This window comes from Asterias rubens, chromosome 17 (genome assembly GCF_902459465.1).
Source record: "Asterias rubens chromosome 17, eAstRub1.3, whole genome shotgun sequence".
Taxonomy (NCBI): domain Eukaryota; kingdom Metazoa; phylum Echinodermata; class Asteroidea; order Forcipulatida; family Asteriidae; genus Asterias; species Asterias rubens.
In genome coordinates this window covers 5,553,864-5,571,163 of record NC_047078.1, presented here as the reverse complement: position 1 = coordinate 5,571,163, position 17,300 = coordinate 5,553,864, and the positions used below count along the sequence as shown (strand labels likewise).

Sequence of the window (17,300 nt, the reverse complement as noted above, 5' to 3'; positions counted from 1 at the left end):
AGAAGATGCAGATGAACTCAATGATAGGCTTTATATCAAGTTCAACCAAAACAAGCATTAACACAAGTTTTGTGATAGAGGTTGGCACAAATTGCAAGTAACAGGAAGGCGAGATCAAGTTTAATTCTCAATTCATAAATACCCCAGACAGTTTCCTAGTGGTGGAAAGTGCGTCACCTGGGGGTGTTTAAACGGTTGAGATTGACCAGCAGCTGGAGCTGTTTATAACCGGTTGTGCGGGTTAGCCCACAATCTTGTTTGCAGGAGTGATCGATCTCGCCACGCCATGGATACGAGGATGCATTACGCGCACAAATACATATCTGAAAACTGTCTCATAAAAATGCACCACACGTACAGAGCTAGACATCGGGAAACAGATAACTTTTTACAGAGTTTCCTACTTTATTATGTCTTTTCACCGAAATGGCATTTATGAATGGTAATAAAAGAGTAGTGACTCATTCTTAAACTGCTGTTTAAAACCTTGCAGGGTCGTGGCCGTGCGATAAAGGCCCTCGGCTTTGGGCTTTTATCGCAAGGCCACAACCCTGCCGGTTTTAAACAGCAGATTAAGAACTCATCGCTACCCTTTCATTCTCTTATTTATTTACTTTATTTTGTTGCATCGTTTTCCTTTCATATTTGTTCATCATTTAGTGTTACATTCCCAACAACATAGATAATTTTCATGGTCATAAACTACGTTAAACTAAAAAAACTCATGAAACGAAATCTCGCCCGCGTAAAACTCTATATCGTTAGGTCCACAATGTTCCCAGAAGTTTGAATACTCACAAGACTTGCACAAGTCTATTGGCTTACCTTTCTTGGGTTGGGCTGCTGTCTCTGTAGTGAAGCAAAACTCTCAAATGCTTTATGCACCAAGGAATTCAACTTGCTACAAGTCCTTCCATCGTCAGCTTTCAGATATGATATCAACAGATTCAGTACAGCACTAAGAAACTTGACCTGGGTGGAAACAGAAATACTCCAATATCATTATCAAGTGGAGACCGAAGGCCTTTTCACAATACTCTATTCAGACATGATATTGGGTCCTTGCAAAAAAGTAGGAACATTTCACTAAAGGATTTGGGTACTTTTTGTAACACAAAACACAATGTCCACAGATTTATATTAAACTTACACCGTTTGAAGATGATGATATTAAAAAGCTTCCCTTATAATATTAGTTCCTGAGGTGCTGTAGTTTTTGAGAAATGACTAAAAACAATGTAATGAAAATAAATTTTAACATGCTAGAATTTTTTTTGTCTCATGATCACTGAGACGATTTTTTGTGTTTTTGTCCTACAAAAAGTACCTAGACCCTTTAAATGCAAGGGCTGACCTAGAGCAAGTTCGAGTGCGCACATTTAGTCCACCAGTGGTCGACCACAGACTAGCAACGCACATGCGCAGTGACGTACTCACCCGAACGACTCGTTTGGTAGTCTAGTCAACCTTCCCCCTTTTCGCTAAAGTGTCACTGGTTCCCCTCTGCGCTTAACACAATGTTAGAATGGAACATGCTGTTGGGACCAGTGAAGAAACCATGGGCTCGAGACTGATTCCAAATGGTCGATCACAGTAGTCAACCAACGGTCGACCAGCCTGGGGTTCGAGTCAAAATGGTCAACCTTTAGTTAACCATTGTGCACACTCGAACTTGCTCCTATGTGCAGGCCTTGAACTTCCCTCTTGAAGGGGCGCAGGAATTTCCCTCTGGTAAGAGGCCCCTCTGTGAGGAACCTTGCACAGGGCACCACAGCAAACGCACAGGGCACCACGGTAATAGACCGATCCACTAAGCTCCGCCCCATTGCTAATTGACCAATCACAACGCGACGAAGGTCCGACAAATAAGGTCCGACATGCGTTCGCGTATTATGGCGTGCACGGCAGAGTTGTGCGGAAAGGCATTGGAGAGCCCCACGTGTTCTTGCTCACACGTGCGTCATGGGCGGAGCCTACTGGATCGGTCTATTGATGTGGGTGCAGTGGGTTATTTTGAGGGCTGTACATACTATGGTGTAAGCATTAAAGGATTCGGGTACTTCTTCAAAATGTCTACAGATTTACATTAAACTTACATGGTTTGAAGATAATGATAGTGGAAAGCTTCCCTTCAAATATCACTAACTAAGGTTGTGTAGTTTTTGAGAAATGAGTAAAACAAGTCACAAAATAATTTTTGTCTCATGAGACCAAAATTATTTTAGCATGTAAAAATCCCCTTAACCAGTTATGATATTATACCAAAACCATAGCATAACTGGTTGATACGTTTTTACATGCTCAAACTGAGGTGAAAATTATTACTTTTACTCATTTCTCAAAAACTACAGCACCTCAGTACGTAAAATTTCAAGGGAAGCTTTCTACTATTATAATCTTCAAACTGTGTAAGTTTAATGTAAATCTGTGGACAGTGTGTTTTTTGTTAGGAAATAGTACATATACCCTTTAAATCACTCCTTAAACCATCTCAGCTCCCTGGTGGAGAGTATGCAGCCTGTGCAACATTAATATGTGCTACCTGGCTAAATCAATCACAAGAACCATCTCTGCCCTCGGAAACCAGACTTAAAGTCACCTGGAAGTGGTATTTTTTCAAAATAAAGCTTTTGTCACTAATATATGTGTTTTGATGAGTGGAATGTGAATAAACAGTTAGCTAAGGTTTAAAAAAATCAGTTCTTATGTTATTTACAAATTTAAGAGTAGACCCCGACCCGAGAGTGAGCTGTTCGTGACGTCAATCGAAGCAGACTTTGCCTGTAATGCGTAGAGTAAACACAATTGCAAAGTACATGTCGGACCAAGTCGTGAGTTTGTACGTTTCTGAATGCAGAAAAACACTTTTTGAAATGTACCAACTCACGACTTGGACGTACATGTACTTTGCACGTGTGTTTACTATACGCATTGCAGGCAAAGTCTGCCTCGATTGACGTCACAAAAGGGGTAGGCGGAGTCAGCCCCCAAACAACTTTATATATTTTTTAAACATATAAATCGTGACAAACAATTACTAAAAAAATTGTTTTATTGTTCGTAAGCATATACTCTTATGTTTGAAAGAAAAAAAAATTCTATTTCCAGGTGACTTTAAGTAGGAAGAATATCATGTCTGTTTATTCTTCGGGTTTTCCCCCAGGGAATAAAGCCCACCTGTTCACATTATGATCGCTTAACCCACGGTCTACCCTGGCAAAATGGGCATACCCCAGGGAATAGCCAGTAGCCACCCCTGCTCCGGAGTAAACCTGGGTAAGCAGTACAACCCTGGGGTATTATTGAAATGTGCAACCGGAACACAGTGGAATAGAGACACAGTGTGAAAGTGCGCCAGAGTTACGGTGGATTAAAAATATAAATAAACGTTCTGTTGAGACCACAGCAGCCACAAATGGCTTGTACCAAATGCCATGGCAGCCTCAAAACGGCTGCAAGAACCCAACATACGACCAGTCAACCCAAAACTGCAACTTTGTTTATACAAAATTACACAGCCAGTCAAACTGCAGAGTGCTCAGCAGGTTGCATTGGCACACAGGGCTTGTATTTCATGCACTGGAGAACTGTGTGCCTTTCAGGGAGTAAAAACATGTCTCTAATGACTTTTTGGAATAGGGGTAAGCGGTAAACCCCGGGGGGTATTCTTGAACTGTGCAACCGGAACCCTGTGGAAGGTGCGCATTTGATGCTATTGCTCAGTTGAGGGGGATCTTGTCAAAAATAATTCAAGACAGGTAGCTGGATAACAATTCTCAAATTTGTGTTGGATTTCAATCGGACTATATTTCTATGAGAGACATGTCTCAAAATTATAATAAAAACATTTTTTTTTTTATTTCTTCAGATAAATAGATTTTAAGCTCACATGAGGAATTTTAAAAATAGCATCAAGTAAAATAATTTAGAACCATTTTACCTGATTTTCTAGTTGCCCTGTGATGACAGTCCCTAGTGAAGCGTAGTCTAGTAGATGAAGACAACATCCTATCGCTTGCTCCTCATACTTATGATGAGGTTCTAAGGATGAAATCAGCACCTGGATGGAGGAGAGAGCAAAAGATTCAAATGAACGTTAGTTAAACGCAAAGTATGCTTTTTTGTTTAACCTTTAATTGTTGCAATCGTATATAAATGTAGAAATATGCAATACTTCAAAGTGAAATGTTTCTCATGAGGTTTTTTTGTATAGGATTTGAGGCATTGCATGGTGAGGTATCAATATATATTTGGTTTGCGGTAACACCATGTGTGTACCTACTTGCCAGGTAGAGTTTGTTCTTAGCGAACTGTCTTTCTTTATTGTACTACCGCGGAGTAGATTGTTCAGGTGTTCAGGGGACTCCTCAGATCTGAAAAGAACTGTTCTGCTTTTTAACTATTCCCCGGGCGGATGGTATAGAAAATAGGCTGGGACTACTACTTTAGCTTATAGGATCGTAATTAACTGTACTACCGCGGAGTCAGTTCTTAAATTGGTCTCATCATTTCGACTAGCTTGCTCTAGCCATCGTTATGAGACTGAATTTTTTTTTTCTTACTATTTAAAGCTGCTTCAGGCTTCTAACCAATGGGTTTCTATTGCCATTATTTTTTAACCAAAAGTATACCTTCTCTTTAAAGTCACTGGACACTGCCAAACACCAGTATTCTTACTCGGTGCATCCCCACATATGCATAAAATAACAAACCTGTAAGAATTCAAGCTCAATTAATCGTTGAAGTTGCAAGAGCATAGTGAAAGAAAAAACACCCTTGTTGCACAAACTGTTGTGCTTTCAGAAAGGCTCTGAGAAAGGCTTCAGGCCTGAAGTCTTTTTCAGATTCACATATTTGAGTGATGAATTACATTTACCTCTTCCTCAAAAACTATGTAACTTAGGGGGAGACGTTTTTCGCAATGTTTTATACTATCAACAGCTCTACGTTGCTCATTACTAGGTAAGTTTTTTATGCTAACGCTTTGAGTAATTACTAAATAGTGTCCAGGGCCTTTAAAACACCCAAAGACCTGGGAAGTGTCTATTTTATTGAGGGCGTACACAGTAATGCTGACTTACTGGAAATAAACTTGGTCTGATGGAAAGTCTTTCAAGTCGACTCCCCATGCTCTGAAGTTGTTTGCTCTGGAGGACATCTTGAAGAAATTGCCACAGGGCGGGAATGACATTGTCTGGGATACTGAACCTAAAAAAAAAAAATAAAAAAAACATAAATTGTTAGTCATATTGTTGTTGTGAGAAGTTTCATGCAATATTTGGTTTTGCTTGTGTTTGTTTCACATCTTTAAGTAGTCTATCGATTTTCTCAAAAATAATCTAAGAAATGATATCAAATTATGCACAAATTATCAGCTTTTAGCTCTAAACTGGAATTACAATACAGTCATTAAGACATTAGACACCTTTGGTGATTGTCAAAGACCAGTCTTCTCACTTGCTGTATCTCAACATATTTTTATGCACAAAATAACAAACCTGTGAAAATTTGAACTCAATTGGTCGTCAAAGTCGCGAGATAATAATGGAAGAAAAAACACCCTTGTCAAACGAAGTAACTTGTGTGCTTTCAGATGCTTGATTTCGGGACCTCAAAATTTAATTCTGAGGTCTCAAAACCAAATTCAAATATTTTAGTGGAAAATTACTTCTTTCTCGAAAACTACATTACTTCAGAGGGAGCTTCAGTGGCAAGCAGAATCGTGAAACTGGGCCTCGAGCTTGAGTCAAGTGCCCATAACCGCTTGGCCATGACATACCACAATGGAGAAATACTATAGAGTTATTTATAAGAACTAGAGGGCGCACTGGTGATGCTTCTTGCACAAACACGACGGGACTGCAAGGAGACACGCGCGCCATTCTGCACGCGCGCTAAATATAATGTACACTTTGGGAATTTGTGTTTATTGAACGCCGACGCGATGCTGTTTTTTCAACTTACAAAATGGCCGCACAAACACACGCTAAGCATTGCCTGTTTTGTCAACTTAGAAAATGGCTGTCTGCGTGCATGCCGGGACGCATATATAGGCCAGTGCGCCCTCTAGTTCTTATATATAACTCTATGAGAAATACTTACTTGGAAGCGTTTACTATTGAGTTTATAGACCAGTCAATCAGCACTTGCTCCCTGTTCGGAAGGAAGCATTTGGGAGAAATCCAAGCAAACTTTGCCAGTTGTATTTTCTGTAACCAAGGGGTAGATGCATCTTTCAGTAGCCGATTGACACCTAGAAAGTGAAAGAAAAAGACCATTATCTGTAGTGAACGATTTCCCTTGTATAGCAGAGCAAAATGCTACACAAAGTGTTTCAATTGCTACATCTGTACACCTATGACAATTAAAGCCTTTTCAGCATCCAGACAAGGTGAGACGACAACGAAGACATTTCAGTTTTAGAAGTGGGAGGAAAACTCCAGAGAATTGTACCAGGGAAAAACCCAGGCAGTCAAGTAGGGACTGAAAACCCAATCCACATAGTGCCCCATGGGTGGATTTCACAAAGGTAGTCCTAACTTAGGACTAGTCCTAGGCAATGCTATAAGATAGGACCAGTCATAAGTTAGGATGAGTTACTGGTCCTAACTTAGAACCAGTCCTATCTCTTAGCATTGCTTAGGACTAGTCCTAAGTTAGGACTGCCTTTGTGAAATCCACCCCTGGTAGGATTTGAATCGGGGTCCCAGAGGTGGAAGAGAAGGCAAGACACCACTGCGCCAGCCTGACTGAAAACAAATCATCATTCGATACTCAATATTAGCATTCAGTGTGCACAAATTAAGTTCAGGATAAATTTCTTGCTAATGCAAAATTTGCTGGTCGGTATCATTCCCTGGTCTGATATAAAACAGAAAATTAACTGAGTGTGAAGCAACGACCTCCATTAAAAATCATGTGTAGAAATTACACTGTTTACAAGTTCCAAGTTGGAAAATTTCTGTATCCGCCACCATTTATACACTCATCATAATTTTTACCACAGCAATCTACATGTAACTTTTGTAATAAGAATACAAGATACCATTTGACATCATAATGTAAACGTTTATGAACGAAAAAGTTGTCAGTAAGTACTGTAGCCGGATACGGACATTTCCCCCACAATTTACGTACTGAACCATTACACCTACTGACCGGTGATCCTTCTGATCTACCCATCCTATTCACCATTTTGGGCAAAATTTGCAATGTTCAGTTCAAACTTCAATTCCAAAGAAAATCAAAATACATAATTTACCCTTAGTATAGGTCTGCAGACTTAAGTCTCTGTAAGACTTTAGTCTAGACACTGTAATTGTTATTATTATGGAGGAATGGATTATAATAATAACAATAACACTTGACACTGCATTAAAAGTATGCAGACCAAGTAGACGTAAAGAAAATATGTATTTTTATTTTGAAAGAACTGAACAATTGCAAATAAATAAACCAAATTCTAACTATCTAACAAACATAACAACTGGCACTGAACTGGACCATCATTTGGTGGATATCAAAACGTGGTGCCTGGTTTTCTGTTGTTGAAAACAGTACACAGTGTAGACCTGAGAACTCTGTCCTTTGTAAAAAACAAACACTTTAAAGTTAACACTAAAATTAACAAGACAACGGAGCAAGTTGACATGTGTCCGGAAATTGGGCATGACATGAGTAAAAAGACCTGTACTGTGTTGGCTAATTTTAACCTACAACTTTACAGCACAGTACTGTGAAATGAGGAAATAATATTATGACATAAAAGCACCATGTTATACAACAAGTAGTTTTGTATTTAATTTTTGTTTTGATTTACCTGCGTAAGGAATCGCCATAGCTGCCCGACATGTGTTTCGCCATTCACAGAAAAGTACACACACGCACATGTGGATGATAGCGCCCTCTCGTGGGGAAACTTATTGTGACAAACTCAACAAGAAAAGGGCGCAACACTTGTAATACAGTGTGGTCCTGCCGCCTTCCATATCCCATCTCTGCCCCGGATCGAATCACACGTCCCGTGGTGGGCAAGATTATAATTATGGGGATTTGCTTTTCAGTCCCTCTACTTTACTGCGTGGGTTTTCCCTGGAATAATTAATAATAATAATATTAATAATAAGAAATACTTATGAGCGCAATTCAGTACAGTGCAAGTACTCTCAATGGCTTTACAAAACAAAATAATAAACAAATTTAAACAAGAAAAAGTAACAAATAAACTAAATAAGATAACAAAAAAGATTGAGTGAACAGGTGGGTTTTGAGATGTAATTTGAAGAGGTCCGGTTTTATCTGGGAACGGAGGGTAGCAGGAAGAGAGTTCCAAACGGTTGGTGCGCTGAATGCAACGCTCTCTAATGGGAGACTTTGATGCGCTAGGTGGCAGCAGACTTACTAGGTAAATTCCCATTGTTTACGTAGTTCTGAGCATGCGCACATTACCGAGAACAATGAATTTGACCTGGTAAGTCTGCTGCCACCAAGCGTCCTGTAAGTCTCCCATTCTCTGGGGTTTTCCTCCCACATCTAAAACTGAGATTTCTTCGCATTGTCTTCTCTCTTCCCATTTTGCTATAATAAGAACCATGGAAGTAGAACGTTTTGAGAGAATCGAAATATTTTGAAATCCTAATAAGGTAGCAAAATCATAGGGGATACTCAGAAGTGATGCCCCAAACCGTACGTGGAGTGCGCATACTTACATATAGTTTCTTTCTATAATCTCCCCCATTTAAAGGCACTGGACACCACTGTTAAATATTACTCAAGATAATTTTAAGCATAAACAATAATGGTAACGAGCAATGGAGGGAGCCCTAGAAAATTATGAGAAACGGCTTCCGTTTGAAGTAACGTACTTTTTGAGAAAGACTCTCCCACTCAAAATAGAGAAAAGCTTCAGGCCTCACCAGAAGCCTTTTCTAGGCATTATGAAAGCACACATTATTGTGCTAAGCACACATTATTGTGCTAAGCACACATTATTGTGCTAAGCACACATTATTGTGCTAAGCACACATTATTGTGCTAAGCACACATTATTGTGCTAACAGGGTGTTTTTCGTTCATTACTCTCTTGCAACTTCGATTGACCAATTGAATTCAAATTTTTACCAACAGATTTTGTATAAGTTATGCACATAAAATGGGACACACTAAGTGAGAGTACTGGTCTTTGACAATTGCCAAAGGTGTTCAGCGCCTTTAAATGAACACGTTGCCTTGGATCGGTCGAGTTGGTCTATAAAAAGCGTTTGAGACCGTTGATTTTTTAAATGCATATGGTTGGAAAGATGTTTTTTTTAAGTAGAATACAATGATCCACACATGCTTCGAAATTGTGTGGTTTTCCTTTTACTGTGCGAACTAACGCGGTCGGCCGACCGTGTTAGTCGAGGAGGTAAAAGGAAAACCGTGCAATTTTGAGGCATGTTTGTATGGATCATTGTATTCTACTTTTATAACATCTTTCCAACCACATGCATTTTATAACAAACGCTTACAAATGCCTTTCAAGACCAACTCCACCGATCCAAGGCAACGTGTTCCTAATTGTAAATTTGATTTACCCAGTTCAACCACAAGAGAATTGTCAAGAATTTTTTTAAAGTTATGAAAAAAAGGTGTAAAGGCTCATAAGCTATCGAGAGACACACAACACAAAATACCAAAGAGATACAATACAACCAAGTTCATGCATTATTAAGTGTGAATTATTGGAGCGTGCACTCCCTATAAATAGTCAGTTGATCTTGTGGGCGAGCCACAAACTCATTGCGACGACTTTACGCTCTATACCCATACAACAATGACTTCTTGTGTGCCGGAAGCTATGCATGCTACTGCTTGACGTTCGATATCGTCTTGGACGCTCAGAGTACGGGGGGACTTCAACCTTTTGTCTCTGTCAAGCGAGACTTTTTTTGTTTTGATTCAACGCCGGAGAAGGTATAAATCTTTCTGGGGGAGGTGTGAATGGCGACAGAGGCTTCAAAATAAGCTACATACACTAATTACGCTGCTCAGTGAAATGAAAATCCTGGATATTTAATCTGCTATTTTTAATAATGCAAATCGTATCTTAATAACAGATAAAATCTTAATAATACTTGATTTTAAGACCAGAATAATGCTGTCAATAGTATGAACTCTATCGCGATTCTAAAAATGAAACAAATTTAGTGTGAAGAAAAGTTGGACAACATTTACAAGTTTTGAAAAAGAAATAAGAGGAACTGATTTTTGTCAAGCAAGCAAGTAAGAGAAATCTGCTTGATTTCGTTCACTCACTTACAAAAAAGGAGGTAATTTATATCGCAGTCATGGATACATCAAGAATCGCAATGTTTCTCTTTGGCACAATTCTGTGGACAGCAAACATTGGTAAGTTTTTTTAAAACTTTATTTTTGATAACAACGTATAATGATGACGTTTAGAAAATAATGGCTTAGCATTATTTTTTTACTTTTAAAAGCAAAGTTTGTTTTTAAATGCATTCTGCTACTATGTTTTTTTTATACAGGGGTTGGAATAAAGCTTATGTAAATTACTACTCATACTGTTATACAAATCTTATCAGATACTAATGAGGACACAATAATTTCAAGCTTTCTTTGAGAAGCTCGGAGATTAATTTTATGGCACTGCTTAATGCGGTATTGCTCTTTTCGGCACTCTGAAATGGGCTGGCGTAGCACAAAATTCAGAAATGAGCAGAGCCATGTGTAGACCTTTTTGCTTAAGTTGGCTTTTAAATTGAAGGTATAAGTTTGGTAATCACTCTACAAATAATGGCAAACAACTTTTCGGTAGAAGCTTAAAGCAGTTGTTTTTAATTAAGCGTCTCTTTTTAAAAGAGATTATGTCATTTATTTTTACCGTTAATCTATTTTTATGGGGTGAAATTTAGGTCACACTAATTTTCTTCTATTCATTGCTTTTGCGTCGTTTTTCGTTATTTCTAAGCACCTCCCCAGAGAAAACAGCATCTGCACTGGATGTGTTCTTTATTGAAAATGACTCGTAAGCCGTCCGTACCTCGGCTCGAAAGGAAAACTTAGTGTGCTTTTTGAGGATTTGTTAACGAACTTGCAAGTCTCGAATGTATGTTGACCATTTTTTATGGGGCCACGTTGGTCTCCGCGTGCATTGCGTTTATAAAGCGTGAAGGAAACACACTCACATCATTAATATGAATCACATACGCTGGTCCAAAGGTTCAAATAGGCCCAGGGTTTGCGGACTTTTTCGTTTTTTTTTTAAATTACCTCTTATTTGTCGAAAATGACTGACAAACATGTAATTTTTTCAATTTCATGTTTTCATATTGTTATCGCAGTGTTCTTATATAAACTAAAAACCACCGACTGGTTGCCTTATAATCTACGGAACCATTGATCCGTTAGAAATTGGGCTGAAATATCGACTTGAAATTCTACCAATTAATCACAATCTGATTGATCAGCCTACGTGGTGCCAATTAGCAATCAGGCAGAAACGTCCAGAGTATACAGGCTCAGCAATGAATAGACTAACAGTTGAAATAAAGTTATTGTGTATACAATTGTTAATCGGTTTTGTATAATATTATTGAAAGGCACTGGGCACTGGTAACTTTATTGTCAAAGACCACTTGGAATATCTTTTAAAACAATTAATGCATAAAATAAATAAATTGGACTCAATTATTCATCGAAGGAGCAAGGTATTAATGAAAGAAAATCACCATTGTTGCACACAATTTGTAGGCTTTTCAGTTTGAAATTACTTTCTCAAAAACTATCAACAGCTCTCCGTTGCTCGTTACCAAGTAAGTAATTATTTTGAGTAATTTCCAATGGTGTCCAGTGCCTTTAAGTATGTCATTAGCTTTGAACGGTGGACCAATCATTTATATAAGTATGGTGATTATTGGAGTTACATTGATAATTAGTTCACTTTTAGGTAATCTTGGTTTCGTTACCAAATTGGAGTTTTCCAAGCTTGACTAATTATGAATAGTTAGAACTATTCCATCATCCAAATAACCTTTGTTTTGTTAAAATTCTGTCATTGTAATTTGACAGGTAGTCAAAGCATATTTCATAGGGTGAAAAATTGTGAGAGGCTTGCAAGCTACATTGATTAAGTTCGCTGATACGGCATCATTGGTTCCATTTCCAAGCTGACCACTTGCTAATTATGACCATCCATACACCACCATTTAAATAGCATATGGTTTTTCCTTTTAGAAGTCTCATTTGCTGTGGACGAGTAGGACTAGCATTTTGTATATAGGTAGGGTGATACATTTTGAGTAGCTACATTAGGCTTGCAAACTACAATGATAAAGTTCACAGATATTCTTTGTTTCAATACAAAGCTGTAGTTTACTCAAACTGGGGTAAAATGCTAACTAATATCACTATTGTTTTGTTCTTGTTAAAGGCACTGAACACTGTTGGTAATTATACATCAAAATAATTGTTAGCATAAAAACTTACTTGTGTAATGAGCAATGGAGAGCTGTTGATATTATAAAACATTGTGAGAAACGGTGTCAGATGCAATTGTGTCCGCCATGCAATACTGTCCGCTCCGGACACTTTTGCATATGCAATCGTGTCCAGGGCTTTGCAAAAACCTTCCGGTGGACATGTACATGAGTGTACATGTATGTGCGCGCGTAAGCGAGCGTGCATGCGCACTGAACCTAATATGCAGCATGAATATTCACGTATTTTATAATTGCAGCGAATACCCAACGGCCGAACATTTTCTATGTCATTTATGACATGCACTTAGCTTGTAAAAAAAAATGGCGAAAGTGTTCCGTCTACCAAGGGCGTTTAATTTAATGCAAGGACGGTTTTGCACGGTGGCGGACACAACTGCATACGCAAATGTGTCCTGGCGGACACAGTTGCATTATGCAGCAGCGTCCGGGCGGACACGATTGCATAATGCAAAACCGTCCAGCGGACATTATTGCATATGTAATAATGTCCCCCGGATAGTATTGCATAGAGGACATAATTGCATGCAACAACGGATCCCTCTGGAGTAACGTAGTTTTTGAGAAAGAGGTAATTTCTCACTCAAATAAAAGACTTCACCATACAGGCCTGAAGCCATTTTTAGGCAGTTAAAAAAACACACATTAAGTGCAGCAAGTGTTTTTTTCTTCTTTCAATATTCTTTGGGAACTTTGAGGACCAATATTGAGTCCAAATTTTCACAGATCTGTTATTTTTGTGCATTATGTTGGGATGAACCAAGTGAAAATACTGGTCTTTGACAATAATTATCAGAGGTGTCATGTGCGCTTATGTTCATTGAAGGCATTCTTGGTTTTATTACCAAACTGTATTAATTTTTATTCAAACTAGAGCAAATGCCAATTATGAATTCTACCATCTAGATAGTCTGCTTTTTGTCTTTCTTGTTGGGTCTGCTATTAGCTTTGTACGGGTATAGGCCTAGCTTTTTATACAGATAGGGTGATAAATTGTGAGTTGATTGGACGGGACGGACGATAGGTTCCATATGTTTTACGGGTAATTTGACCTACTTCGCGCACCGACGCCTTAGCTGAATATGATGCATACTTGATTTGGCTTATTTATGTTGGGGAAATTCCTTAATAATTTGAAGAAAACTTATATAATTAGAAAATGTATGGTTTTATAGCGGTTATTATATATAAATAGGGAAACCACCGGCATATGTCTATATAGTTCAGTTGGTAGATCGAGCACCGACACGTTAATCCGGATGTCGTTGGTTCAAATCCCGCTCTAATTATGTTTTTTCTTTCAACCCCAAGTTATTACAATCTATTGCGAGGACACTTTGGTGCTTTTGGAGTCTTGCTGGGTCACACAATGGGTTTTGGGAACACTGATGGTACTTGTGTATTCCTTTTTGTGTATAGTGGTATTTCGGGGACCGACACCTCTTGGGAACATCGATGGTCTTTTCTTTGTCCTTTGCAGTTAAAATCAAAGTATAAAAAAGTTCAAGTAAACTAGTGTTGAAGTATAACATAACTCCCTGCGATTATGATGCACACATGATTTGGCAGATTGTGAAGGGGGAATCTCTTTCAGCTGACCACTTGTTAAGCCAGTAAATGTTTATTTTGTTATTCTTTTCAAAACGTGCAAGGGCCCAACCGATATTTCGTGTCGAATATTCCCTCATTTTGATCAGAGAAGTTATAGCACAAACGAAACAGAGCAGGGGACTGGCTGGTACTTCTGTTTGGTGTTACACCTATAGTTCACTGTAGTTTCTTACAGTGTTCATATAGGGAGACCGCCAACAATAGAGGTAGACTGCTCAGTTGGTCGGTCGCCGGCACGTTGATATACAGAAGTCGCAGGTTCAAACTTCGCTTGCATTTGTCTTGGTTCAACCACAAGTAAATGATGTTTAAATGAACGTTTTGCGTAAATACACGCTTAGAAACAAAACATTATTTGAACAAACAATTAAAGATCTGAAAGTTAGTATAGCTTGCTTACTTTAAAGGAATATGTTGCCTTGGATCGGTCGAGTTGGTCTTTGAAAAGCGTTTGAAGCCGTTTGTTATGAAATGCAAATGGTTAGATGGTTAAAAGTATAATATTATCATGATCCACACAAACATGCCTCGAAATTGCACGGTTTTCCTTTTACGTCGCAAAGAAACACGGTCGGCCACAGATGTGGAGTCAACATTTTGACTCCATAAAATGACCGACCGTGTTAGTTCGCGTGTTAGTAAAAGGAAAATCGTGCAATTTCGACTGACATTTATGTGGATCATTATACTCTACTTTTAAAATATATTTCCAACCACGTGCATTTCATAACAAACGGTTTCAAACGGTTTTCAAAGACCAACTCGTCCGATCCAAGGCAACGTGTTCCTTTAATGTCGTCTTGTCGGCTTTCCGAATATCTCTTCAAAATGATCAAGTAAAATGTTTTAGATGAACCAGTGGGACTTTGCCTCGACAGCCCCTGTATACCTCTACATGCATCGTGTATTCCCTATGACACTCTTCTTCTGGCGTCGTGAGTATTAAGCGAGGTTTAATGTAGATGAGCCATAGTAAATGAAGGGGAACTAAAGATACCAATACTGCTAATTCGTTATCATAATGACACCTTCATCGTATTAAAGTATACGTGACTTTAATGTTTTTATGAAATGCATTTCTTTATTCGTCATTTTTGCGGAAACTCAAATCATTTTGACTGGCACCGTGTAGAGCGTTATGGAAACTTCAAAGAACTGCCCAGACATGATAATATTGTAGCAAAAACAGCACCTTAACGGCACCTGACACCTTTGGTATGCAAGTACCAGACTTCTCAATTTGTGTCTCCCAAAATGCATCAAAAACAAATCTGTGAAAATGTTGACTAAATTTCTAAAAGGCATCTGAAAGCAAACAGTCATTTGTTTTTGCAACAAGGGTGTTTTTTTCTTCAATATTCTCTTGTTTCAATCTTGCAACTTCGATGACAGATTTAGTCCAAATTTTCACAGACTTGTTATTGCATAATGGTGCCACCAAAGGTGTCCGGTGCCTTTATCTGTCTTATCTCAAAGGTCTATTGATTGATAATACAACTACCAACGGTAACAAAGTACATTGAAATCAATTTGTATTCCAATCATCACGGACGAGCATTGTCTCAAAGTGTCTCAATATTAAGCAATGGTTTTCAACTTGGTTTATAGTGCCCATCGTTAATCATTACATAAATTTAAGACAGTGGACACTATTGGTAATATTGTCAAAGATTAGTATTGACAGTTGGTGTATCTTAACATATGCATAACATAACAAACCTGTGAAAATTTGAGCTCAATCGGTCGTCGAAGTTGCGAGATAATAATGAAAGAACAAAACACCCTTGTCACACGAAGTTGTGTGCTTTCACAGATGCTTGATTTCGAGACCTCAAATTATAAACTTGAGGTCTCGAAATCAAATTCGTGGAAAATTATTTCTTTCGCGAAAACTAAATTACTTCAGAGGGAGCCGCTTCTCACTATGTTTTATACTATCAACCTCTCTCCATTATTCGTAATCAAGTAAGGTTTTATGATAATAATTATTTTGAGTAATTACCAAAAGTGTCCACTGCCTTTAAACAATTCTGTAAATAAATAATATAATTAAAGGTGTACAACCCTTAAACTAATCCAGCATGCCTTATATAAAAAATCTACATAGCAGTAATGTTACAAAATCTCAATCATATATCAAAAGCTGAACGTTGAATTTTATCACACCTCGAAGCTCTTTCCCAGCCACGTTTTTTTCTTCTCTCGCTCTCTTGGCATTGTGTCTAATTACTGCACCATCCCCAGGGCCTTTCGAACCGTTGAAGCGAAGCTCCCCCTGGTTTTTCATAGCTGGTTATTTACTGCGTCATTGCATTGTAAAGTGTGATGCATTTTTTTTCGAGATTTCTTTTTCTCCCATTTCCGTCCCCTCTGGTACAATTTACTCCGGTGGGGTTAAAGTTTATATTAAGTGGGTTGCTTTGCGAGCAGGTTCAGGACGAATTGTCATGGGATGAGAGTTGTGGTTCATTGCATTTTCTTTTTTTGCAGTCGCTTGACAGGTTATCTTTTCCTATCAAAATGTTTGTATCTGTAGGTGTCATTTGATTGTTTGCATTAAATAAACATCAAGGCTACATATTATTCTTATAAAACATTTTGCTGCTCGATGATTTCCTTTTGAAGGATTCGGCAGCTTGCATTTACAAAATTTTTCACGATCTAGTTTGAATAATTCGGACAATACATTGCAAAAGATAATACTCTCAACTGTTTTTATACTTTCAAACTAAGGACATCTAACTTAGGAACAAAGTGATTTCATCCCATTTGCTCAACATAATGCATAACACAACAAACCTGTGTTAGAATCTGTTTTGCCAGGCAGTAAGTGCAGGAGAAAAACATTGTTGGTGCAAATTTTTCAATTTTGTTGCACTGGATTGGGTTTGGGTGAGCGTGTGTTTCCTCACATCCCCATACAAAAAGGAGTCTAGGTTACAAGCCGTATTTGTTTGTTGTCACTTCTGCGGGCCACATAATGGCTTGGAGTAGTTACTACTATCAAAAGGCGTCTTCAGTTTTGGTGGTATGATTGCTTTGAAGCAAGACTATGGGAAGACCCCCACACGTGCAAGAGTTACCTAGTGTGTGACCCCTCGCTAACAAGCGCCCATTTTGACATTTTGATGGTGTAATGTCGCTGGCACCATGGGGCAATCGCCATCACCAACATTATTACCGAATAGT

At 38.4% G+C, this 17,300-nt stretch overlaps 2 protein-coding genes across 6 annotated transcripts in view; one reads left to right on the top strand and one right to left on the bottom strand.

Annotated features, from left to right (window-relative positions):
- The window catches only part of LOC117301594 (unhealthy ribosome biogenesis protein 2 homolog), a 34,980-nt gene extending 27,081 nt beyond the window's left edge, over positions 1 to 7,899 (bottom strand). The window contains exons 1-5 of the mRNA XM_033785622.1: positions 7,820 to 7,899; positions 6,103 to 6,253; positions 5,082 to 5,208; positions 3,941 to 4,060; positions 826 to 972 (exon numbers count right to left, since the gene is read on the bottom strand). Coding sequence (XP_033641513.1) covers positions 826 to 972; positions 3,941 to 4,060; positions 5,082 to 5,208; positions 6,103 to 6,253; positions 7,820 to 7,889 — 615 coding nt within the window. The 5' untranslated portion in view covers positions 7,890 to 7,899. The remainder of the gene's footprint in view (positions 1 to 825; positions 973 to 3,940; positions 4,061 to 5,081; positions 5,209 to 6,102; positions 6,254 to 7,819) is intronic.
- A 1,893-nt stretch (positions 7,900 to 9,792) lies between these two features.
- Positions 9,793 to 17,300, top strand: part of LOC117301512 (neurotrimin-like) — a 42,752-nt gene continuing 35,244 nt past the window's right edge. For all 5 annotated transcript variants that reach the window (XM_033785539.1, XM_033785536.1, XM_033785538.1 and 2 more), the window contains exon 1: positions 9,793 to 10,389. In XM_033785539.1, coding sequence (XP_033641430.1) covers positions 10,329 to 10,389 — 61 coding nt within the window. In that variant the 5' untranslated portion in view covers positions 9,793 to 10,328. The remainder of the gene's footprint in view (positions 10,390 to 17,300) is intronic.